This window comes from Pongo pygmaeus, chromosome 1 (genome assembly GCF_028885625.2).
Source record: "Pongo pygmaeus isolate AG05252 chromosome 1, NHGRI_mPonPyg2-v2.0_pri, whole genome shotgun sequence".
Classification (NCBI taxonomy): domain Eukaryota; kingdom Metazoa; phylum Chordata; class Mammalia; order Primates; family Hominidae; genus Pongo; species Pongo pygmaeus.
The window spans coordinates 206464439-206490813 of NC_072373.2; the positions used below are offsets into that span (position 1 = coordinate 206464439).

The 26375-nt window shown below is 46.7% G+C and overlaps 1 protein-coding gene and 1 long non-coding RNA gene across 2 annotated transcripts in view; one reads left to right on the forward strand and one right to left on the reverse strand.

Annotated features, from left to right (window-relative positions):
• Positions 1 to 11935, reverse strand: part of GRHL3 (grainyhead like transcription factor 3) — a 38717-nt gene extending 26782 nt beyond the window's left edge. The window contains exon 1 of the mRNA XM_054500286.2: positions 11715 to 11935. Coding sequence (XP_054356261.1) covers positions 11715 to 11731 — 17 coding nt within the window. The 5' untranslated portion in view covers positions 11732 to 11935. The remainder of the gene's footprint in view (positions 1 to 11714) is intronic.
• LOC129043631 (uncharacterized) lies at positions 6765 to 25217 on the forward strand. The gene is made up of 3 exons (XR_008504488.1): positions 6765 to 9622; positions 20326 to 20468; positions 23010 to 25217. It is a non-coding gene; the product is annotated as an uncharacterized LOC129043631 (long non-coding RNA).
• Positions 25218 to 26375: the final 1158 nt, after the last annotated feature.

Consider the following 26375-nt stretch of genomic DNA (forward strand, 5'->3'; position numbering starts at 1 on the left):
TGAATGGCAGCCACAGGCCAATGCCCAGGAATTCAGAGTTATTAGCTTTGAAAACATGAAACTGCCTCTTCTGCCACCATTAGGCAGTGTGGGGCAGCAGAATGGACACAAACTCTGGAGCTGGATCAATTCCAAATGTTGTCATGTAGAAGCTATTGACCCGGGCCTTAGTTCCCTCTTCCACAGCATGAAGGCCATCATCCTTATCTTCAAGACTACATAGTGGATTCAATAAAATACTTTCATAGTGGGTACTTATTCAAAGAGAATTCGTGTAATGAATGGGAAATGCCAATGACAAGCTGCAATGTGATAAGAATAACATTTCCAGAAAACCCATCATGAGTTCTACTGAAGAAGTTGTCCTTAAGACTGTGAAAGGCACAGAAGGCTGTAGATCATTTCAAGTCTGGGAGAAAGCGTGGTCTGTGACAGAGAGAGCCAGGGCGAGGAAGCCCTTAGGCAGAACCTGGTCTGGGAAATGGCATTTCAGACCAATGTTATTGTAGAGTTTTGAGCAGTTGCTCAGAAGCCAGGAACTGGAGTTGAAGGCTGCAGCGCACACAGAGGCAGGCAGGACCCGGGTACTGGTGCTGAGAAGCTTGGACAAATACAAGGCATTATCTCACTCAAGAGACAAGCCACAAGGGTTCAAAGGAAAGAGATCAGGAAAGGCTTTCTGGAGCAGGCAGACATTTTAGTTAGGGAAACTCAGCAGTGGGGATTATTTCACTTAGCAATATGGGGAAGGAGCAGGGACCTAACAGAAAAATAATGAGAATGGAAAAATAATAGCTACTCTTTATTGAACACTGACCATGCGTTAGGCACTAGCTAAGCACATTTCATAAATTACCATGTTACTTGAAACAACCCTGCAAGGCAGATACTATTATTATTCCTATTATACAGTGGAGGAAACTAAAGCTCAGATAAGTTGAGAGTTGTCCAAGGTCCCAGTAAGTGAGTGGCCCAGAGGGGATTCAAGCTCCTTCAGGGTGATGCAATGGTACAGAATAATGTTCTCAAACTTCAGCTGCATGAGAATGACTTGAAAGACTTGTTAAAACAGAGATCGCTTTCACAGCAGGGTGACTACAGCAAAGAACAATGTAGTGTATACTTCAGGATATCTAGAAGAGTAGATTTTTAATGATATCATCCCAAAGAAATGATAAATATTTAAAGTGATAAATATGGCAATTATCCTGATTTGGTCATTATACAATGTAAAGGTGCATTAAAATCTCACACTGTACTCTATAAATGTGTACAATTATTATATGTCCATTATTTTAAAATTAATTTTAAAACACACAGATTGTTGGGCCCCACCCCTGGAGTGTCTGATTCACTGGCTCTGGGTGGCTGAGAATGTACATTTCTAGCGATTTCCCTGGTGCTGCTGATTCTGGTAGTCTGGGGACCACATTTTGAAGAATCACTGGTTATTGCACATGCTCTTAACCACAAACAAAGGCATAGAAGCAGAAAAGTTGTGGTTGTGTTCAATTTAGAGCAAAGATCGTATGAAGATGGGGTGGTCCAGGCTATGAAGAGAGAGCCCCAGAGATGATGTGGGCACTGGCTGGTCTCCTGGTTTCCCAGTGCCTCCCTTTCTACATGGGCCAGGCAGAATCTCCCATGTTAGGGACCTAAGAACAATGCCAGCTGCCATTTACTATAATGCATATAAATGTTCTCTGTTCATTAGGCCGTGCTTCTTACAAGGACACTACAAGGTAAGGATCATTTGCTTCATCTGTTAAGATAAAGGAACCTGAGTCTTGCAGAGAACGAGAAAATGTCCAAGATCATCCAGCTGGTCCATGAGACAACCAGGATTTCAACTCAGCCTTATTGAGCACAAAGGCACACACTTGCCACTCAGCCACACTGCTTTTCCGTTGATGCAGGGGTGCAATCTTTATCACAGCAGAAAAATGTGTTTGTGGTAAAACTGTGGCACAGTGGCAGACTAGTGGATGGGCAGAGACCCCTGTAATCAGGGGCACGAAGTACCCTCCTGCTGCCAGGCCACTCGGGCCCATATCCTCAGACTGCAGTGGGAACAGCAGGCCAGGCCATACCTCGGCACACAGGAGGCGGCAGCTCTCCCAGCAGCTTCATCCAGGACAGTGTCTCCCATCCCACCGGGCCCCAAGGTGTGAGGAGTTGGGCTCTGAGAGGAAGGGAGGTGGAGCTGTCACGCAGGAAAGAGAAATGACAGAAACTTTCCTGTTCTAGGGGTGCGGAGAGCAGGAGGCACACCCTGAGTTTCTGTTGCTATAAATCAAGGGGCCTCAAGGAGAGGTGAGAAGAGGCCCCTCCTCATTTCTTCCTGGGCCTGGGGTTTAGAGGAATTTACTGAGCAAGTCCAGGGTGGCCACCCTCACTGTCTGCCCAGCCCTGAGCTAATGGAAACTCCCAACCAACGAGGCATGGGAAAAGCAGGGAAATGCCTGATTGATCCCACCCCCTGGGTCAACAGGGACCACCAGCGCTTAGCACTGTTCCTCATTTGTAAACAAGTCTAATAAAAGCACCCACCACATAATATCATGAGGATAATGCATCAGCACAAGAAAAATGCTTAAAACTGTGCCTGGCACAAAACAAGTATGTAATTCATGCAAGCCATCACTGTGTTCCAGGTCAGCTTGGGGCGAGCCATTGAGGGGTTGCAAAGTGGTAGAAGACATGGTTACTCTGCAAGTCAGTGGCAGGTCTGGGCCTGGAGCCCCAATCTGCTGACTCTAGGAGTTGACCATTATCAGCTTTGATGCTGTGAGTTATCTTACCCTTTAAAAAAGATAAATTTCAGAAGACAACAACAAAATGACACCGAAACAAAAGAAGAAACAATGTCTGCTATTCACCTGGGTGGGTCTCTTGGCCTATAAGGTCTCCAGTCTATCTTGTTGGTATCCCAAAGTCTGATTCCTTGATAAACAGCAGCTTCTGTACTTTAAACACTTACCACTGGCAAACATAGTGCCATCTGTTTTTGTGTGTCATCTCATCTACTCCACACAACAGCCCTGAGAGACAGGAATTATCATCTCCTTTTATAGAAGAGGAAATTGAGACTCAAATAGGTGACATCACCTGCTCAAGGTCACTCAGCCAATAAGTGATGGAGGCTCAGCTTGAACTTGGAGCTGTCGGACTACACAGTACAGCATTCAACCCCTGTGCTAGTCTCTTTTCCAGATGCCTTTCCTATTCTGGAAATTTCCCTTCTCAAAATACATTGAACTAATTCTCTGCTGCAAGGCAGAAAGGAATTTCCCACCCACACAAGGCAGGAGGAAGGCGGCAAGATGATGACTAGAAGAGTTTCTGGTCAGGGGCTGGGAGTCCCAGTGCCCTGGTTCCCATGCCTGCTCCTGCCACCAATAACCTCATGTTCTAGAACTAAGCATTTGGCTTCTAGAAAGTCTTAATGGATAAGGTTAGTATTGACTTGTGTGATGAATCCTAAAATCCAAGAACTTTTGGCTCTCTGGTCTCTTAAAGATTACAAATGAGGATTGAGGAGCCAGTAGGTGAGAGAGGGGGAAAAAATAAGTTGTCCCAGGAGCTGATACTGGATCAGTGTGAAAAGAGTTCTAAGAAGGAGTGAGTCCTACTCATGGGTGATAGGGCCAGAAGAAAGAAGGGAAACCAGGGGACTCCCAACCTATGAGGTCAGCTTCCCTGGGGCCTCCACAAACTCTCTGTTGGTGTCCCTGTCCAAGACTGAACTAAACTATCAGAAAGTGAAAAGGAAATGAGGGAGGAGGGAAGACCTGCCATGGACAGCCTGCCATCAGATCTCTACCAGACACAGCACACCAGAACCTGCAGCACCATAGAAGGAGGCAGCACCAGGGTCACAGTGTATGGGTTTGTTAACTACATGTCCTTGGGTAAGGCACTTAGCCCTTCTATTTCCTCATCTGTTAAATGGGTCTATTGAGTGTCTTCTATGTGCCAATGTGCCAGTCAGGGACTCTTCCGGGCACTGGGAATCAACTAAAATGAGACAGATAAGACTCTGCTCCCATGGAACTTACAATCTAATTGGGGAAGACAGACCATAAACAAGTAGGTAAATTAGTTATTTTTAGTTAGTAATAAGTGCTGTGAAGAAAATTAACATAGTAAGATAATAGAGAGTCACTAGGGGTGGCTACTTTAGAGTAGGGTTCGTCTCATGGGTTGTTAGGAGAATTAAGTACATTAAGGTAGGAAATGTGTTTAACCTAGAGTCTGCCAGAGAATAATTGCTCAGTTAATAAAAGCCATCATCACCATCATCATCCCAGAACCTCCAAATGGGAGTAAAAGGGATACTCTGCCCGAGGTTCTTAAATTTTCATCCCCCCACAAGCCTCCTGTCTGTGAATGGGGTTCTGTTGAAAAGAAACAAAAGAGATAGTGTAATAACACCTTACCCAACTTCCATTATCTCACAGAGCCCCCCAACATACATGATGTGTTACTATCCCTACTTTACAGACCACGAAATATACAATAGAGATGTTACGTGACCTGTTGCAGGGTACTGGATGAGTGAAGCCAGGACTCCTAGGGTCTGGCCTGGGAACTCTATGGCTAGGACTTTCCCAAGAAGGAAAAAACTACTACTTTCCAAGAAGGGATGTAGGAGAGATTTAAAAAGCAATAAACCTGGGTGGCATCCATCCATGTAACCATCCATCCCTCATTTTTAACAAATATTTATCAAGTAACTACTATGTGCCAGAACCTGTCCTGGGAGAATAAGATAACGAGGTCATCCCTGTTGACATGGAGGTTGCATTTTAGTGGCAGCAAGACATATATGACCACAAAAACAAGCAGTTAACATTAGGTAGGTGAAGAGAGCTATGAAGAAAAATAAACAAGAGGACTTCTGACCTGCCTGAACCCAAGGGAGCGACCGATGTTGGTTAAGAAGAGGGGTGGAGGAGAAAAGGGGTGGAGGGGAAGAGGGGTGGAGGGGAAGAGGGAGAATGGAGATGAGTTGGGAGGACCTTGGACCTTCCAGATCAAAGGAAAGGCAAGATCAAAGGCATCAGCCTGGCACAGCTCCCAGAGCTTGTCCGCCTACTGTGTGCCAGGTGTGAGCCAGGTGCTTTGCATATGCCACCTTGTTTTAAGGAAAGCCAGCCCACTAAGGAGGAAATCCAAGATTTGATAATCCCTCACATTTGCATAGTGTTATATTTTTCGGTGTGCTTCTCATACATCTGTCATCACCTCTGATCCTGCAACGCCCCTGTCAGGTAGGGAGGGAAGTTATGACTGTCCTCATTTGAGGAAAAACTGAGCCATGGAGAGGGCCACTGGCTTGCCTAAGGCCACTGAGCTTGTACCTCAAGGCATCAGGCCTAGAACTGAAGTCTCTGGCTCCCAGCATCCAGAACCTTCACAGAGCCGCCTCCTCAGAGTCTCCCCGTCTGGCTTCTCCTCCATTTAGGAGAGAGTTGGCAACAAGATCAAGAGAGAGGAGCTCAGGGGTCTACCTGATAGGCCTCACTTCTTGAGGCCTCCTGTCCAGTCTGTGAGGAAGTGCAAATTGCCAGGGCCAGTGCTCTGGGAGGAGGGGATGGGACCTTTCCCCAGTTCACTGGCACTCAGCACAACAGGGGTGTGGTGCCAGCTGCTCCATGCCCAGTCAGCCTCAGCCTTCATGGCTCCAACGTGCCTTATTCTGGGCACCAGGAAGGTGAAAGTCTAGAGTGATAAAGTGGGGTTTCATTCCAACAAGTCTCTTCTGACTCAAAATGCCCACTGCTTTCTGGCTGAGCTACTTAAAACCCCCAATAAGACCAAGGAAATTCTGTCTCAGCCATCAGTTGAGAACTTTTGGTATCATTTCCTTCTGTTAGAATCCTGGCAATTTAGGATGCAGACAGACCTGAGATCTAGTTCCAGAGAGGGACCTGCCTAAGGACATGCAGCATACGGCAGGATGGGACTCAATAGTTAAGCTACGGAAAAGAAAGTACTCACTCAACTTCCCAGGAGGTGGGAAGAAAACTCAACACCAAAGGAGGTGGTCTCAAGCTCCACCAAAGGAGGTGTGTGGCACAGGACAGATGCAGCAGGCTAGACCCCACTTCCCTTCAGCCAGAGAAGGAAGAGTTCCAGGGGCCGCCTGAGCTGGGTGTTGACACCCAGATACTCCCAATGACTTGCTAAATCCTGCCATGAGCCACCCAACCTCATTAACAGTGATCAATCACTCTCTAATCACCCACAGGGAGGCCCTGACACAACTCCTCACAGAGGAATCATTTTTCAGTCAGCCCCACACACGATGTTCCCTGGGCACGACAGGGGCGCCCCAGGGTTCTCGTGCCTGCCAGTGGCCCATCTGGTTTTCTGGGTGTACAGATTGTGAAATGTGCCTTGTCACATGGGCTGGGGGCTCATTTGGGGGCCTCAATGGGGAAATGGCAGAGTGTAGGGCATGGCTCTGTAATGACTCCAGTTTGAATGAGGCAGTATGAACTCATCGTTATGGGAGTGGGCCCAGAGCTTTGCAGACCTGGGTTCCAGGTCCAGCTCTGCTACTTACTGGGTGACTTTAAGCAAGCAACCTGACATCTCTGTGCCTGTTTTCTTACCTGCAAAATGTGAGGCGATTAGAATGCTAACCTCACAGAATTATTATGAGAGCTACTGTTCATTGAGGGATTACCAAGTACCAGCTGCTGGCTGACAACTTCTAGTCATTGCCTTTTTTTTTTTTTTTTTTTTTTTTTACAACTTTGTGAAGTATTACTGTTGCAAGATGCAATGAGATAATGCAGGTAAAGCGATCAGCATAGTGCCAGCACATAATAATGTGAACTACTTTTATTATTATTACTAATACTTTGTGGGGTAGTCCCCAGCAAACTGCACAATTCACAGCCTTCCTCCAGCCTATGAATCGGGATATCTCTTCCTAGCTGGCAGAATCATCCTGATGCTTGGAGATTTCCACTTAAGAGGAACACGCATTACCAGCTTCATCGTCAGGACTCAGGTGGGCAAGCTGACGGTGGTCAGGCTGCAGCAGACACTTTTAGTTGCATGTAAATTATCTAGGTGCCCTTTCCTAATTATAGCAGAAACTCACTTTCTTCTCTTTTAAAAATTCTTCCCTGTATGGGAATTTTTCTTTCATGCTATATTCTCCTCTTGGTGTCTTGTCTAATTTTCCTTTTTTCTCCCCTCCCATCTATTGCTCAACTGAGGTGTGAAAGAAGTTGAAATCCACCTGTAAACCTGGGGGTGCCACATCCCTTCATTTATTCACTCACTGTTTCACTCAACAAACATTCACTGAGGATTACTCTGTAAATGGCCACGTACTGGGTGCTGAGGACAAAACAGGTGAAGGCCACTGCCATTCATATGGCTACACTGTTCTGTCCCCTTTCGGTCCCTGCCCTTGAAAGTTCCCAATTCTTGCTGACCTCCTGGAAAAGCCTAGTGAAATAACACCAAATAACGGTGAGATAATTTCCCTTCAAGACTTTCACTAGGTCAGTTGTTCTAACCTTTTTAGGAGGCAAAAGGAATAGAGAGAGGGAGGCAGCCAGCCAGGATTATTTGCTGCATTTTAGATAGGAAAGCTAAGTTCCAGAGAGGGGAGGGAAGGCAAGAGAGGGAAAGGAACTCAACTATTTAATAGAGTCAGGCCTTGTGCCTTTTTATTCTCATACATGCCTTCTGAGGTGGGTATTTTTATCATCATTTTACATGGGCAAAAACTGACACTTAGGTTAAGGAGCTCATCCAAGTCACCCAATCTATAGGTGGCAGAGCTGGGCTTAAAACACAGGTGTGATCTTGGAACTAAGCTTTCAACCTGCTGACTCAGCAACTGCACTGCAGGTCAGTAGTGGATTTGGGAACCTCCTGCTTCCCAATCCTCTGCCTGGTCTTCTAGGCCAACAGTTTTACAACTTGGACACGCATCAGAATCACCTGGAGGGCCTGTGAAAACACATAACGCTGAGCCGTACCCCCAGTTTCTGATTCAGTAGGTCTAGGGTGGGGCTGAGAATTTGCATTTTTTAACTAGTTCCCAGGTGATGATGATGATGATGGTCCACGGACCACGGTTTGAGAACACTGTTCTAGGTGTTCTCTTTCAAAATGACTTCCTCTCTTCACCTTAACGATTCCAAAGGTAACACAGGTTTGTAAAATACAACAAATATATAAAATGTAGAACCTACAGAAAAATAGGTAGAATGGAATTCATCCACATTCTTCTGCTCAGAAATAACCACTCTTAACAGTTTGGCATATCCCCTCTGTCTTCTTTTCAGAGGCTAAGCACAGAGGAAGCGGGTGGCCTATGGCTGCTCCGCTAAGACCCGGTTAAGATCCCAGTGCTTCCGTGAGACCTAGGGCAAGCCTGAACCAAGTCTGGGTCCCCTCTTCAGCAAAACTGCATTTACACTCCCATCCCACATTAGTTTGTTGGGAGGGTTTAAAGAAGAGCGTGTATTTATCAAGCACTCGACACAATGTCAGATGCGGAGTCAGCGCTCCATAAATGTTGGCTGTCATTTTTGTTCTAACGTAAGAGAAAGCTGGATGATCCCATTTGGGTTTCAGCCCCGTTTTCCCTCTTCACTCCTCCGGTGGTTCAGTGGGAGCTCTGCCGACCGACCGCCTGGCTGCGGCCACTCACTGCTGGGACTGCGCGGCCTGCCCGCTCCCAGCAGCTGGCGGACCCACGGGACCCCCGCGCGGCCCGGGCCGCCGCCGTTAGGGTTGGCTCAAGCCTCTCGGCCCAGTCCGCCAGTTTTATAGCCCGAACTCAAAGAGGGCTTTTAACTTTTCGTTCAGCAGCAGCGTAGCTCCGACTTTTAATAACACACCTCGTGCACGACAAAAATTTGCTCCTGGCAATCATGGTTTCGACCACAAAACCACAGCAGGGAGGCGTTCCCGATTAACTCTTTCAGTGCTCCAGGCAGTCTGGAGCCGGCGCTCCTGGAGATCAGATAGAACGGAGGCGGCGGCCGCGGTCAGGACTGCGACGGTTCTAGTCCCCTTCCCCCAACCGAGTCGCGTCTCTGCGAGGCTGGGGGGAGACTCCAGGCGGCAGCGGTGGGGCCCAGAGAGCACGGAGCGAGGCCGCAGGGGACGCTCCTGCCTCGGTGCCTTAGACCTACTGTGTGCCAAGCCCCTTTGCTCCAGAGGGGAACAAGAGGTCACCGGCGAGGTCGCCTGCGGCTGCAGCTCGCCGGGGGCCCCGACGCACCTTCAGGAAAACCCGACGCCGGGCAGCTCGCGGGCGCCAGCTGTTTTCCTGCGAGACCCAGGCGGTCCGCGGCGACTTCCGGCGCCCTCGGCCGCAGCCCAGGATCCCTTGCGCCCTGCGGTAGCCCGGGGCTGCCCAGGGCTGCGGGCTCCAGGCACCCAGAGCGCTGTGACCACATGAAAGGCCCGGCGCTCAGCACCCGCCAGCCACCTCCAGCTGGTTTCTAACTACACCGCCGGGGCCTCCATGCTTCTCAGGGACCAGCCTTCGAAGTGCCGCCTTACACCCGGGGCCTGGCCACCGGGCGGGCGCAGATGGAGCTCTGGTCCACATTTGGGAGCTCACAGTTGTTCCTGCCAGGTAGGTGTTACAGACAGATGAGCAGACTGACGGTCACGGAGGACAAACAAATTCACCAGGATCCTGCTGTTGGTAAGTGGCAGAATTTAGAGTGAAGGCAAGTCCCACTTTTTCCACTATATCAAGGCCTGGCCAGAGTTGGCCATTCCATGAAGGCCCCAGCTCTAAGCTATGGCCAGTCCTCTTAACTTGGCACCTTTTAGGAGAATGTCGAGGCCGCAACAGCAACAGCAGCTCAGAACTTGCAAGCCAAGCGCCGGGTATCCTCCCCTTATCAGTAGGGGCAGCTGAGCCCCCAGGCTCTGCCATTGTAATCTCAAATGGTGGCTTGGAGTCCGCCTGCAATTACTCAGCAGGCAACTGGCTTCCCTCACCCCACCCCAGACTGAGAAGCCTCAACTGTCAGCGGATCTGACTTCAAATCCAAACCATTAGGGAGGAGAAAAGCAAGAAACCTTTCTGTTCAAGTAACCCAGCTTCAGAACACATACCCCCTAACGTGGGGTAATGAGTACATTCTGTCTGTAGCCTCCGCAGTTTTAGCCAGCAAATTTAAGTGGGATGGAGACACCTCTCAAGATTTTTTTGCGTGTTCAAAGTATGGAAAAATAGCAAGAGGTTTGGGAATGCTCATTGATTGGTTAGTTCTACATGAAATGACAATGGTGTTACTGGCGTGTTCTCCACCAGCCTTAAAAGCAATCACTATTCTAAAATTGTCAAATCCTCTAACACCATGAGGTGGATACTACTGTTGGCCACAATTTACAGGTGAGGATTAAGTGACTTGCTCAACATCACACAGCTATAAGTGCTAGAGCTGGGACTTGAACCCAGGTGTCAGTACCAATGCTCCTGCTCTTATTCTCATTGTGGTCCAATTGTCAATACATTGTCAACCCCCGGGAAATTCATTCAAAAGAAATGTGCCTGTTAACCCAAGTGATTGTGCTGTGAACATGAAGAGCTGAAGGGCTAGCTAGAACATAGAATCCTGTCTGCAATCGGGACCTAGCACTGCTCTGCCCACAGATCTTCAAGTTCTTAAAAGTCTGTTGAGGAGCAGTTAGAAAAAAGATGGTACAATCCTTGCCTCTGCCCACTCACCTCTGGGGGTGGCAGGAAAAGGAGAGCCTGTGTTTAAAGGGTTCTGGCTTCTCCTGCCAGCTCCCTGAACCCAATCTAAAGCAGCCCAGATCCCAACCTCATCCTGCCTTCTCTAAGGTCTGGACCTCAAGAAGTACACCATGGTGAAGATCAGCATCAGTCAGTCAGGATCTTAAATCTCAGATGTGGGCAGGAAGGCACATGCATCCTGCTAGCCAACAGAGGTGACCTACCAAAAATCACTTCTCATCTTCCCCAGCCTTAGAACTGCCTCTGAATAAAATGAACCACATTTTACTGAACACATCTTTAGACTATAGCTTTATGCTAAGCATTTTACAGCATTTATCACACTTAACTCTTTCAAGAATTCTACAAAGCATTCTTGTACCCGTTTTCCAGATGAGGAAAATGAAGCCCAGAAAAATTGAATGTCTTGTCTGAGACCACCCAGGGACAGAGCCTGGATCTGAACTTAGGTCAAGCCCACTACAAAGAGTACACATGCTTAACCACCACACTGTAACCTTCCCACTTGGGACCGTTCCAACCCAGCAAACAAGTCCCTTTAGAGAAACCCAACTCTCTGCCTAAGACAGCTCTTAGAACTACCTCAAAGAAGTTCCTTTTGGCAAGAAGATAGAAAGCCTCGATGGGATTGGGGTTGTCTGATTTCCAATGCCCCTTCAGAGGATCAAAAAGTGGTGTCAGAAACCTTCACAGTTTCAGTCTTGTGTTTCCCTGCCTGGCTCAAAACTGCTCAGCAAACAGAATGAGAAAAACTATTTTCCCAGGGAAACACTCATCTCTAGCTTGAGACTGGGGCTTGCCTTGACACGCCAAAGTAAGATCGTCAGCCCATTCATTTACCCTTACAAATTGCTCTGTGAATCCCGGTGCCGGCCTCCCCGCTCTTCCCCCTCCAGGAAACCCCATCCAGCCTCCACGCTCTGAGAGCGGCAGGTATCCACCGATGTTTACTCACTCAAGTTCATTCGACATCTTCCTGGTCCCAAGCTCCGACGATCAGCACTGAGGCTCTGCTGACCGCTTGTCTCTAATTCTTGCCTGACACAGACATTCTCTGCCCAGGAAAGTGTTTGATTTATGTTGAGGTTTGGGTGTCGAGATTTTGCTGACAGGTAGGTTCCCAGCAGCGCTGGCGCTGATTGGCTACAGGTACAGGTGCCGGCGACTGGCGGTATACCTCAACAGGTGCAGCTGTTAACTCTTAGCCCGCCGAGGAGGGCGGAGCTATGGGGGACTGGCTGGGTGGAGCTGGCCAATTCCTTCCTTGGTGAGGGGGTGGGGGGTGGAGATGAGGGAGGAGGGATGGAGAAAAAAATGTTGGAAAGAAGCAAGATAACTAGAGGAAAAGTACAGGGACAAACAGATAACCTGGCTTAAAGGAAAACTTGATTCCTGTTTCTAGTCATTGACTGGGTACCCAGAAACATCCCTACCCCCAAATTTCTTTGCCCCCTCCTTCTGTACCACTGGGGAATTCTCAAAGGAGAGAGCAACTTTTCCCAGGTAGATCTTTGTATAAGTTCCCTTTTTTTTCAGTTTCCCCTTTAAGATAATATTTATGAATAATCTTTTACAGTTACTCAAGTGACTTCTTTTGGTTCTTAAAGTAACCCACTGTGGTAGATTGATCATCGCTTCCCCCTTCCTCTTCAACACACATTTTACAGATGAGGGAGGAAATGGAGGCCAGAGAGGCAAAGTGCCTTGCCCAAGGGCACAGCTAGCGAGGTCCCAGCCCAGATCCAATCTGCAGTCATCTCACTCCAAGTCTGGCTGCCCCTTGGGCTGAAGTCAGTGGCCTCAATTCAATAGACATTCATTGAGCACCTGTTGTATGCCAGACTCTACTCTGGGTTCTGGAGAAACTGAGGCCAGAAAAAACAGGGGTTACTGTTCTAGAGGAGTTTACAATCTGGGGGGTGTGTGTTGGTGGTAGGGGTGGGGAAGTAAAGGAGAACAGGCTTTTATTGGGTGTGAAGGGGGTGTGGGCAAGCCACATACCTCTAGTCCGCACAGAAGGGATAGAGAAGTTGAAGGCACCTCCGAAGCCTCAGCCAGCTGGTCATTTCACGGGCTCCAAGTGCTTCGTTCGGTATTGGAAACTTGGGAGAAATTCAATGCCTGTCAGATGAAGTAATTGTGGAGTAATTGCTGTGAGCTGTCTTCTATAAAGAACAAGCTTGGTAACCCCAGAATATCCACAAACACAAACAGGAGAATGTTAGAGCTTTTTAAAGAGCTTCTTCCAGGATTAGTTTGAAATTAAATCTAAGCCAGAGATCTTGGCATCTTTTTTTCCCTCTCTCTTTCTATTCTCCCCTCCCCCACCCTTCCCCTTTTGGCAAATTATCTCTTTGCTCTGTCTTCCTGGAAACTTCAACTTGGCCCACTCCTCTCTCTCTTCTCTGGGAACGGCAAGTGAGGTTTCAGCTACCCCTGCCAATTTATGGAGGTTTTTCAGGGTAAAGTCAGAATTCAAAGGAGTCCTCTTGGGGTGGGGTCAGGGCTCTGGAGAGGGGGTACTGGGTTTGAGAACTCTCAGAGGTTGGTTTCTCCCTGGAGGCTGTGTTGGGGGAAGCCCAGGGGACCCTAATAAATAATAGTAAATAATTGCTAATAAAGCCACTTCCTCAGAGCAGCCCTCTTCAGTCACCCTTGTTAATAAAGTAGACATTCAATCACTCTGGATCACATTACTTTTTGTTCTCTGCAGAGCCCTTATGACTTATGATATAATGTAATATGACCTATGATATTTTTCTAATTGTTCATTGTGTTTCTCCCCTTCCTCTGGAATGTAAACTCTGTAAGAGCAAAGACTTTGTGTCACTGGGGAATCTCCAGTGTCTAGCACCTAGCTTCATATACCACAGGCACCGGGCATTGTGCTAAGCCTTTGCATGCATTGTCTCGCCTAATCCTTACAGCAACCCTGGGAGATAGACATTTTTGATACCCCCATTTTATAGATGAGGAAACTGAGGTACAGAATACTGAAGTAAACTACTCAAGCTGCAGAGCTAGGCAGTGGTAGAGCTAGAGCTGGGATTTAATCCGAGAGCAGAGCCTGGGTGCCCAACCACTTCACAGAGGTTATTTGTGGCTGAAGGGCTATTTGGTGCCAACTGTAACTGCAAAGCTTATTGCAGTCCGAGGATGGCACACTCCTCTGTATGTACCTGTCTGCCCACCTCATGGAAGGCTGTGGAGTTTCTGTCAACCATGTTGCAACCCACAGGTGAAGGGCTGTGGGGTGACTCATGCTGACTGGGCTCGGGGGAGGCTGGGATTCCAGGTGGCGTGTCTGTGCTCGCTGGGCTTTTAAAAATGGGTCCTCTCCCTCTGCCTCTAGGTTTTGCCTCTTTCATCACCCGCACCCATCTTCAGAGATCAGCAGAGACCCAAATCACAGGGCAGAGGGTTTCTATGTCTCCACACACAGGAAGGCTACAGAAGTGTCGTGGATGGGATAGGAGGACTGGTGGTTTGGGTTAGGTAGGCAGGAACGCCATGAGCCAGTTTGCAAGGTCACCAGACCCCTCAATAGGAGTTATACCTCCCAGGCAGGCGGTACAAGTGCTGTTCCAAGCCTTCATCCCAACAACCCAGAGATGCCAGGCCGTGCTTTGCTGCTGCCCCCTTCCTGCTCCTGTGGGGCTAAGCAAGGCTGGCACCTACTTCCCCTTCATGGATCAGCACAGCTGTTGGTTCCTTTGCAGAGGAGATTTAAAACAGAACAGCTATTCCAAAAAAAAAAAAAAAGTTAAAAAAAACATAAACAGAGACCAGCCAATTACATGTAACATAATAATTACATCCACAATAACGACAGTAAATAATGAGGGCTGCTGTTTAGTTAGCGTTTGTATTTTGCAAGCACTGTGCTAAGACTTACCTATGTGATAAGATAGTATTGTTCTGAGACTCACAGGCCTCCTTTCAAATCTCAGCCCAACCGCTTACTAGCTACATGATGTTGGGCAAGTGGCTACAGCTCTTTGAGCCTCAGTTTCCTCACCTGTAAAGTGTATATAAAAATTGTATTCCTCCCTTATAGGGTTATTGTGAGGATTAAATGAGATAATGCATGTGAAGTGCATTATCTGTACCTGGTGTCTAGCACTCAATACTTGTTAGAAAAGCCTTTTTTTTTCCTTAATTCTCATTTAAATCTAATGAGGAAGGTATTAACCTTATTTCACAAGTGAAGAAACTGAGACTCAGAGGTTAAATGATTTGTTGGAAGTCAAAAGTTAGCTGGGTGTGGTGGCTCATGGCAATAATACCAGCACTTTGGGAGGCCAAGGCAGGCAGATCATCTGAGTTCAGGAGTTCGAGACCAGCCTGGCCAACATGGTGAAACCCTGTCTCTACTAAAAAAACAAAAATTAGCTGGGCATGGTGGCATACACCTGTAATCCCAGCTACTTGGGAGGCTGAGGCAGGAGGATTGCTTGAACCTGGGAGGCGGAGGTTGCAGTGAACCAGGATCGCGCCACTGCACTCAGCCTGGGTGATTTTTTTTCTTTCAAAAAAAAAAAAAAAAAGCCAAAAGCTAATAAGTTAAAGAATTGAGATTTGAATGCACATCTTTCTGATTCCATTCTTGCAGGACTGGACTAAGTTAGGGAGTGCCCTGGGCTCAAGTTCTTTCTGACCTCTGGCCACTTATTGTGTGACTGAGTAAATTCTCTCCTCTCAGAGTCTCAATTTCCCTCTCTATAAGAACAGATTAGTGAATCACTATAAGGGGGGAGTTCCCTATGAAAATCATCTTGATTTGCTTTTCTAGATTACTGATGTTCTTTCTCCAGATGTTATGATCTGCCCTCTTGGAGGATTGCACAGTCCTTCATCCCTCCCCTCCTTTCCACAATCATGCCTGACCAGAAGCCACTGTTCCCAAAGAGTATGACACTTCTCCTTGGCATGTTGGGGAGGAGTAAAAGTTAGTGCTCACTATAAGTGAGCACTGAGAGCCAAGGGTCCTCTGTGTGTCTGTGAAGGTTGTGTACTGAACAACGACAGCACCATTTATCAGACGGGACGTGCGCTGCTGAACATGAGGGCGCTGCTGAACATGAGGACCCTGCTGACAGCCGTCCTTTTCTGACACTTCAATGCTTTCTCATTATCCAGAACTCTTAATGCAAATCTGTTGACCTATATTCAAATATTGAAAGAACATATACCCACATTTCAACAGTGCTTCTCTGTGGGCACTGAAATACCAGGATTTCAATCTTTTCCCCGTTTCCCCCAAATGGGCTACATTGAACTTGCACTGCTTTTGTAATTAGAAATTCTATACAAAGCCCCAGTTTAAATGTCATTAAACCAAAATAATTTCCCATTGACAAATGGCCATTGTGTCCCCATCCTTCCTGGGGCAAGGGCAGGGATGAAGAGAGTGAAGACTGAGTCCTTGCCCAGTGATCCCCTGGGAGGCACAGGAATGGAGACGGGGGGCTGTCCGGCTTGCAGGCTCTCAGCAGCGAGCTCAGCTATCTGATCTCATTTTGATTTTGCAATTAAAATTACTATCATTTATGGAGCACTTGACGCCGTAATGCTAGCTGTAGATGCTCTATCCCATTCCTACCTGTAAAGTGGGGTCACATGGTTGGCCAAGTTATAAAGAACCTCAGCTCTGAGGGTGACTGCCTGAGGCCTTGGACAAGCAACTTCACTTCCTTCTGCCTCAGTTTGTCCTCAGTGAAATGATTGCTATGAGGATTAGATAACAGTGTCCATAGTATGTGTCAGGCACTGTTCTAGTGCTTGATATATATATCATGTAATTCAAAAGGCCTGTGAAGTAGCCGCCATAAGTATCCCTGTTTTACAGAAGATGGTGACAGTCCCAGAGAGGTGATATAACATCTAAGGTCACCTGGCTCTCCCCTTAGTAATGGAGACGAAATCAAACTGAAGTTGGCCTGATCCCAAAGTTGTGGAAATAGTCCTTTCAAGCTTCCTAGTCCCTGTCTGGAACAAGGTCTAGGAGGGATAGATAGAAGGGAGATGGGAGGGAGGGAGGGAAGAAAAGTAGATAGGTTGGTTGATAGTATCTGCAAGGCAGATAGGATTTGTAAACTTCTGGAGGGCAGAAACCACACAAGGAAAAATAAATCTCACATGGCACTTGTCCTGTGTCTCAACATAATAGGTGTTCAATAAATGTTTGTTGAATAAATGAAAAATGGATGAATGAATATAATCTCACACATTACTGACATTCTGGGCAAGTTAGGTATCGCCTTCTACCCCCCACCCCACCCACCACCACCCAAAGGAAGACCTCCAAAGTTTGAATTCCCCTACTCCCTCTTATTTTCATGCACCAGTGCCTTCTCTTTGCACCCATGACTTCAGGTCTGTAAGTAATTTCCCATCATGCTTCAGTAGGGTCAGCCTGGGGATTAAATTAAATGAGATATTGACGTAAAACCTATGGCAAATAGGTACCCAATAAAAGGTAGCTGGTGTTATAGGGAGCACCCAGCTTAAAAAAAAGGCCTCAGCCACTTCCCATTTCCAGCCCCAGTACACAGCTAAGTTCACAGTATTCAGCCCTCAACCTCCCTTAAATACAGTCTCTGCTAGATGCAGAGCTCTTTTCAAAGTGTTTTCCTGTGCTTCATCTCCTCTGATCCATACAGCTATCCCAGGAGGAGGGGACAAGAGTGCATGGTTGGCCCCATTTGTTAGACTGAGGTTTAGAGAGAGTGCCCCTGGTTAAGTGAAGAACTTTGGATTGACCCTTGACTTTCGGACAAAGCATCACCCTAGATACCATTATGGGTCCTAAGGGGTCACAGAAGTGCTGTCCTGGGCACTCACTCAAAGCTCAATAAAATATTCTGTAGCATTTCATTTGAACGTTTAACATTTGAAGTAAAAGCTTCATTATAATGTACTTAAGCAGAGGGATAGGCCACACACCCTACATAGAGAATATGGCCCCCCCTTTTTTTTTTTTTTGAGACAGAGTTTCACTCTTGTTGCCCAGGCTGGAGTGCAAGGCTCACCACAACCTCCGCCTCCCAGGTTCAAGCGATTCTCCTGCCTCAGCCTCCCTAGTAGCTGGGATTACAGGCATGTGCCACCACGTCCAACTAATTTTGTATTTTTAGTAGAGATGGGGTTTCTCCATGTTGGTCAGGCTGGTCTTGAACTCCCAACCTCAGGTGATCCGCCCGCCTCGGCCTCCCAAAGTGCCGGGATTACAGGCATGAGCCATCGTGCCCGGCCGTGAGAATATGGCCCTTCTTTGAAGGCATGGACGGACCTGGAAGTTGTGCCTGCAGAGCAGCAGGACATGGAACGGGCAGCTCTCAGGCCCTTTTACATTCTGTACTTTAGATGTTTATCACAGTTCTTCCAATAAGACCACCTACATTCCTTCCTGGAGCTTCCTTGGACATGAGGAATCATGGAGTCTAAAGTCACCCTGAAAGCTCTCCTTAGAAATAAAAGTCTCCAAAAGCAAACAAGCAGTTTTTTTTTTTCTTTTATCCAGTTGATAAAGATGAAAGAAAATACTAATCACAGTATTGGCAAGGGAAAACAAGTGTGCTCCTTGCTGGAAGGAGAGAGAGCCAGTCTAAGCTTTGGCTTTCGAGTTTAGCTCATCCTTTGATCTAGCAATTTCACTCATAGGAATTTTGTCTAAGCAAATAATCTTTGTATGCAAAGAGTTACCTACAAGGATATGCATTAGAGCATTGTTTATAATCCTGAAAAATTAGAATTAATAAAAATACCCTTCACAAGAGATTCAGTGAAGTAAATTAAGATACCTGAATGTAGCTGCATGCCCCGCTACAGTTTAAAAGGGTGCTATGGAGGCTTCCTGTGTACTATGGAAGTTATTTACTGTGCTTTCAGTACAGTTGTTTGCAATTATGTGTCTTTATGATGTTCCAGGCAATAGGCTCAGTGTTTGACCTCGTATTATTCTCACAACCACCTTATGATGTGAGTACTATTATCTTTATTTTGCAAATGAGGAAAGTGAGGTGCAGGAGTGAAACTTACTAAGGTTATTTTCAGGGAGTTTCTGAGCTAAGTCTTGAATCTGGGTCTGATTCCCTACTTTTAAGTCTTCCCTTTACTCTACTTTTAGTAAATTAGTCCATTCCTATTTTAAAAATCCATTTATATGAATAGAGAAAACAATAATTCACCCCAGAGAGTATTATGGATATTGGAGTCAGTGGTGATTTATGCTTTATTTTTGTTTCTGTGGACATTATTTCTTCTGTTAATAGGAAAAAGAAACTTTATTTAAAAGTAACAAATCAGAGAAGGCTTATCCTCTGCTCAGGCAGAGAAGGAAGAAGCAGCCAGAGTGCTGTCTTGAGATTCTTCCTCTGTTGCCAGGAACCAGCCAGAACAGGAGGCAGTCAGGGAGAGGGGAGCCAGGGAGAACACAGCCTCAGTCCTGGAAGGAGAGGGCCTGCTGGGAAGAACGGAACCCAGCTGTCTTGGCCCCAGGTGAGCCCTCACCTGTGCCTCAGGCCCCAGCAGCCCAACCACTATTGCTGAGTCTGTCTTAAAAGAGGCCATTAAACAAGACACTGCCCACTTCCAAATAAAAGACAGCATCACGGAGAAAAACGTATTTATCCCCACTACCCCCACGGCAAACACTGGAAACGTATTTCCTCCTCTCTGCAGGGGTCAAACTGGGGCCTGGAGGGTTAAGATGAGGATTTCCTTGAAATGCTACAGAGGAAAATTGGCCAAGGTCTGGCTTGGACAGAGGGTCTTGGTGCCCCAGTGCTGAATGGAATGAGTGGGTGGCCAGGGTCAGTGCGGCCTTCCTAGATTAGGGTGGGGTGGGGTGGGGTGAGGTGGGGCAGGGCAGGGCGGGACCTGCTCTGCTTAGAGAGGTTCAGATAGGCACAACTAACCCATAAGGTCCTAACCTGTCCTGTTTCTTAGGAGTGTTCCTTCAAAGGCTGCCATTGGTGTTTATTTAGATCTGATCTCACTGGAGAGGGTGGGGAGAGGGAGGGTTTTGCTGAGGCCTTTCTGGGCCCTGTATCCCCGCTAGGAAGGCAGAGGCCATGTGGTCAGAGGTTAAGTGCTCAACCTTGGGCCTTGAACATTCAGGTGAGGGGTTTTCTGAATCTACCGCTGGCCTGCTAGGGAATTTTTCAAGGCCATCAGTTTGGGGCCTTATGGTCCAGCGGTGGAGAAAAGGAAGGACTTAGAAACTGTGGCCTGCAGGGGCCTAAGAACCATATCTTACGCCACGATCAGGCCCCTCTGGCTCTTCTCTCAGGAAGGTAACCGCTCAGAAGTCACCATCAATCTCCCCACCCCTCACTTGCCCCTGCTCACCCTTTCAGCCAGTGCTCCGGGCAGGCTGCCACATTGCCTAGGCACATGCGTTATTCATTTATCCATTCATTCAGTGAGTATGGAGAGTTATTTAATCATCACCAATTATAATAGCAGCTCTCATTTTTTGAGCACTTTAACTCTCTGTCCGGGTCTGTACACTTTACCTGTCCTGTTTCACTCAGTCCTAACAAGTGCCCACCTCTATTTTATAGATGTGGAAGCTGAGACTTAAAGAAGCTATGAAACTTGATCAGGTCATGCAGCGCCAGAGGACCCAAGCTGGGATCTCAACCCAGACTGTTCGGCTCCAAAGCTGAACTGCTACATTATGTTGCTTCAGCAAACAGTCATTCAGGTAACTTGGTGAGGACGTGCTCAGTTCAAGCAGCTATGCCACAGTCTGGGGAGAGAAATGAATAAGGTATATTCCTGTACACAAGCCCAGTGGGGGAACCTTGATGAAACCCTTCTACTCGAAAACCTTTCCTCTGCTTGCAACTAGATGTTTGGAAACATTGTTTTGTTGTCAAATTTCACAAAATCTCTTGTGTTGGAGGAGTCCGTTAGACTTCTCTAATTTCACCCTTCAGGTGATGCAGAAGTCTCTACTGCCGACTACCTGCCCTCACACACACATACACAGAAGGTGGAGCACATCTAGCTTGGATTTTAGAGCCAGTCTAGATGAGTCTGTATCCTGGCTCAGCCGTTCACTACTTCTGTGACCTTGGGCAAGTCCTCTGAGCTCTCTGAGTCTCAGTTTCTTCATCTGTAAAATAGGCATAATTTCACCGTTGCGAGGTTTTTGCAAATAAGGTAACACATTGCAAAACATTCAGCACCACTCTGGTGTATAGTTAAGACCTGGTAAGTGTCAGCCATTGTCTTTTATCATTAAGGATGGGCATCTCTTGCCACCCCAGTGAAACAGTTCCTTGTCTTGTCTGTTTCTTTGCTTCTGCCACCCGGGGCACTCAGCCCAAGGCAAATGTGCCTGATGATGGGGGTTAGTCATCAGGTTCCCCTGCCTCAGAGGATGAGAGCATGACTGCTGCTTTCTGCCCAGGCTCCTAAGAAATCTGATTCATGCCTTGCCAGTACCCTTATGAATATGCATACTTCACCCGCAGCCCTATCTCCTTTCACAATGAGCTCAGTCATTGGCACCTCCTGGGTCATGTGCAGACATCCTCAGTATTACCCACTGATGGGCACTGGAGAAACCGCTAAGAAGATGAGTCTTGATAGGCAGGTGACAGTGACTTGACTCTCTAGTCCAGGGCTTTGCTGTTTGGCCATATTTCAAAACTACCAGCGGCCTCTGAATTGACTGATGACCCAGCATAGGGTCACAGGATTTCATTTGACTGCTCTTAGACTAAAGTGACAACTTGGGACAGCCGCATCTGAATGGGACCAGTTTGGGAGCCTTCTGTTTCGCCCTCTTTCTCTCTCCAGTCCTTGTGGGTTCCCTGAAACGTGTGAGGTGGTTTGGGGATGTTGAAAGTTAAGCCCCTCAAGGAGAAGACTTATGCCTTAGATTAGTGTTAGTGATTACAAGCTCCGGGTTTTGAGACTGATCTGGGTTTGAAACCTGGCTCAGCTTTTTGTTAGCTGTGACCCTAAGCTTCATAACTTGTTTCTCTGAGTCTGTTTCCTCATCTATAAATGGGATTAATAGTAGTATTTATTTCATAGGATGGTTGTAACGATTAAATGCATGTAAAGCACTTAATATAGTGCCTGGCACACAGTAAGTGCTCCATAGCTGTTACCAATATTATGCAGCAGGAGAGACAGCACAGGACCGAGGGGCAAGAGATCAAGGTTTGAGTTCCAGCTCTGCTGCTTGCTGGCTGTGTGACCTCAGGCAAGTCATCTTCCTTCCCTGAGCCAGTCTCTCCAACTGTGAAATGAATGGTTTGAGTTTGAAGGTCACTCAGGTTCTTTCCAACCGTCTGAGATCTGTGACTTCGAAGGTGCCAAAAAAAGAAACAAAGGAAAAAATAATTAGTAGCAGATGCCTTTATCAGCCAAGATAACATTTCATAAACCCCCGGGCCTTGACACCATCTTCAAAAGCCACCCCATCCCGCAGCTTCTAGGCAGAACCTTCTTGACCAGATAGGGTGAATGAACTGTTTGCAAGACTTTCTGGAGCCACAAGGAGGCCTCAGGGAAGGTGTAAGGCTAAAAAGCGAAAACTGCATCACAAAGGGAGCAGGCCTGAGAAAACCAGCTAACCCCAAACATCAGACCTGGGGGATTCTGCCTTTTGGTGCCTTGGGCAAGAATCATCCTCCACTTGACCAGAATGGATTAGTTTATGGTAAGGGAGGGATGTTGTCCCTAGAGCCTGGGGATGTCCTGATCTGTTGTAAAACAGGCCCCACCTGGGAAATAGAACATTTTCTTTTCTGGGGCCTAGTGACCTCTGACACCCCCACCCCCTTCTTCCTGGCCCACTATGCAGTCTGAGTCACACCCAGCAGGAGACCAATGCTGGGAATAGAGGAGGCATTCAGCATCCCCCTTACCCACAAGAGTCTCCACCGAGTTATTCTTAAGCCCTGCTTGAACCCTGAGGGGGATGACATGGGCGGGATTTACAGAAAATAAAAAACAGTCAGTTTCAACTCGTTCTACCAGTTTTTGCCCCTTACAGTACAAAGTCTCTTAATCATCTTAATGTAACAAATTTCCCTTTACAGAGACAATGGGCTTTAGAGGAGTTTAGTGATGTTACTAACAAACATAAGTACCTTGTACTAAGCTCCTGGTGCCCAGGTGTTTGAGGTGAGAAAAACTGAAACATGAACAGCCCAGAGAGGTAAAGTGACTGGCTCAAGGTAAGTGGTGGAGTTGGTATTTGAACCCAGATCCCCTGTTTCTTCAGAACCTCAGCTACCGCCACGACTTTGTGTGCAAACCTGTCTGAAGCCTGTTGGTGAAGCTCTCTGCCCAGCTATGAAGAGGCACAGATCTGCCTGCCTTCCTTGGAAGGCTCCGACTCTTTTTCTGGAAGGCCTACCTTCTCATCCTTTGGCAGTTGGGGAACTGAAGCACAGTGAGGGAGATGAGCGTGCCATACAATGAGAGGACAGAGCTCAGTGCTCTTCACTCATCTGCCTGTGGGAAAGAGGCCAGTTCTAGGGGTGGGGATCGCGAAGGAGCACCCTACCTCCCTGTCCTTTTCACATCCCATGGCCAATAGCCATGTACTTTTTCCTCCTCTTTCTCTTGCCCAGCAAATACAGGCTCCAGCTGCAGCCACTTTGAAGATAAAGTTTTCTCCATAGAAATTCTGCAGTACAGATGTCCTTCGACGGTCCCAGTTCAGTCCTGCACCAGTTGCTTTTCCCACTGGGAAATTTCTTTCCTCTTCCTACTTGCATGCAACTGCGAGGCAAGGCTCAAGCCCCGCTTCCTTCTCCTTTTCCTGTGCCTCCCTGTGGAAGGAGCTCCCTCTTCTTCACAGCTCCAGGCTCTTCCCTACTCTGGCCCAACCTTATGGGCATTTTGCTCCATAACTCTCCTCGATCTGAACCGCTTCTGATTTCTCTCAAGTCATGTCGGGGAATCTCACAAATGCATTCTGAGAAATACAAGAATGCCTGAGATGTTCCAGGCAGAAAAGATTCCAGGATCAAAACATTTGGGAAAAGCTTCATACCTCTTCTTAGAAATGAACAAGGCATAGTCATCAAGCCTCTGAAAAGTCCTGCAGTCAGGAAACCTGCTTTGTTTGTTTTTTAACCCAGTATTTCCCAAACTAAGATGGCCATGATTTCATCTCCTCCATCCCCACTGACTCCTATAACAACCTGTAGAACCAGTGATCCACTGTGGAACACACTTTGGGAAACACTGTCCCCAGCCCTCCAGGAAGGCATAGAGTTGACCTTGCCTTCATTTATTTAAACCCTTCCTGTTTCTCTGGGCTATTTACTTATTATCTCACATAAAAAATAATCTAAGGTGATGTCTGCCCAATTGGGTTTTTAGGAAAGACATACCCGATGGGAATGAAGATTTTCTTAGCAGGATTTGATGAGCCCATTACTAGAAAAAAAATCAAGGATTTCCCAGACTTTTGGGGTGAGGAGAGAATTTGATACAACCAGCAGAGGCTGGGCACAGCGACCCACGCCTAGCACTTTGATAGGCCAAGGAGGGAGGATTGCTTGAACCCAGGAATCCAAGACCAGCCTGGGCGACATAGTAAGATCCCATCTCAATTTTTTAAAAAAGGATTTATCAAACTTGTTTCCCAGTCAACGGATAAAGCCGGAGATGTAATGGCCAGAAACCCAAAATCTAGAGTTCAGTACCAGATAAATACTTTTTGGGTGAATAAATGAATGATCACAAAGTTGGCAGACATTGTGAATGAATGGATGAATTAATAAACAATCAAATAACTGGTCTCCAGGCCTCCAGACTTCCTGAACTTCATTGTATCTACCTGCTGTGGCCGCATATATGTCTTCTCAAAACCCAGATCTCATCAGTCCACTTTTCTGTTCCCTGGCTGGCTCCCTGTTGCCTTCAGGATAAAGTCTACACGCCTTTGTCCTGGCATTTAAAACTCTGCAAAACAAAGCTCCAACCTAGCTTTCCATCCTTCTTTCTCTTCCCCATTGGGTACCCCTTACTCTAGTCACACCAGTCCCCAATTCACTTTATCTGTCTCCTTTTCTTTCTCGAGCTATTCCCTATACCTCACCTTTTCTACCCTGCCTGCATGGTTGCTTATTCAATCCTAGCAGTGCTTTCAGGCTCAGCTCAAACTTTATCACCCATGTTAAATGAAAGAAGCCAGACACAAGAAGGGGGACATTCTGAATGATTCCATTTATATGAAGGTTAAGAACAGGCAAAACTATTGTGGGGAAAAAACAGAACTGTGGTTGCCTTTGGGGAGTGAGGATTGATTAGAAGGGGTTTTGGGGGTATGAAAATGTTCTTGATCTTCATTCCAGTGGTAGTTTCGTGGGTGAATACATTTGCCAAAATTCATTGAATTGTACACTAAAGATCTGCATTTCTCTGTATTGTTAATTTCATCTAAAAATAAAAATCTTACCACCCAGATCTCCCTGGCAAGAATTCACTGCTTTGTCCATTATTCTCTCAATGCACTTTGTCTGTATTGGCAGCACTTCACTTAACATAGACTGCCTTCTTTGAGAATAATTTACGTATATGTCTGTTTGCCTTCCCCACCACGTAAGAGCTTGCCTCTAGGGCCTTCACACAGACACTCAGCAAACATTTGTGAGATTGAGTTAAGGCCCAAAACCAACAAACAATAGCAGCTATCATGTATTAAGCACCTACTATGTGCCAGGCTGCATGCTAAGTTCCTTACACACATATTTAATTTTATAATATAAAATATGTAATGTATGTATACATACATATATATATATATATATATATATATCCCATGAACTCAGATCTATCTCATGAGCTACTCTGTATCTGAAAAGAGGAAAATATGCATAACAAATGTGAATGGTATAGCTCGATTACATTAAAATACAGGCAAAATAAGTGCATTTCCAAACCTTATGGTTACTGTGTGATTAAGGACATGTACGTTTAATTTTCAGTCTCTATTTTACATTGATAATACTGAGGCCCAGGATACAACAACATATAGTGCTAGAAATAGGATACAAACCCAGGACAGGCAGATCTCAAAGCCATCAAGCTTGAGTACCTCCAAAGTGGCATCACATAAATCTAGGAGAAACAAAACAAAAGAAACCTCATGAGATCTTTCTGGCCAAGAGACTTGAAAACAGCAAGTCCTGAAATTGAAAATGTGTGTGAAGTGTGTATATGAAGCACACCCTGAGAAGAGGCTCTCTGGGGGCTCTGCAGGGCTCCAGGTGGGTGGTTAGCAAGAGGAGGACTTGGGTTTATAATCCTAACTGCTCCATTTAGCAGCTGTATAACCTTGGACAGTTATTTAGCCTCACTCAGCCTGACTGCTCTCCCACTTGCAAAATCGGTGTAATGACAGTGCCCACCTCATGGGGTTTTAAGGGAAGATTCAATGAAATAATGCATATAAACCCCCCAGCATGTGTAAGTACTCAGGAAACATTTGTTGTAGTTTATTAACATTTTACTGCTTTTACTATGATTACAACCACATGTATCCCTCCTCTGTGTCATCCCCTACACCTCCACACCCCCCACAACAGTATTTTGGCCTTCTCCCCACCCCTTCCTTTCCTCAGATGGTAGAAGC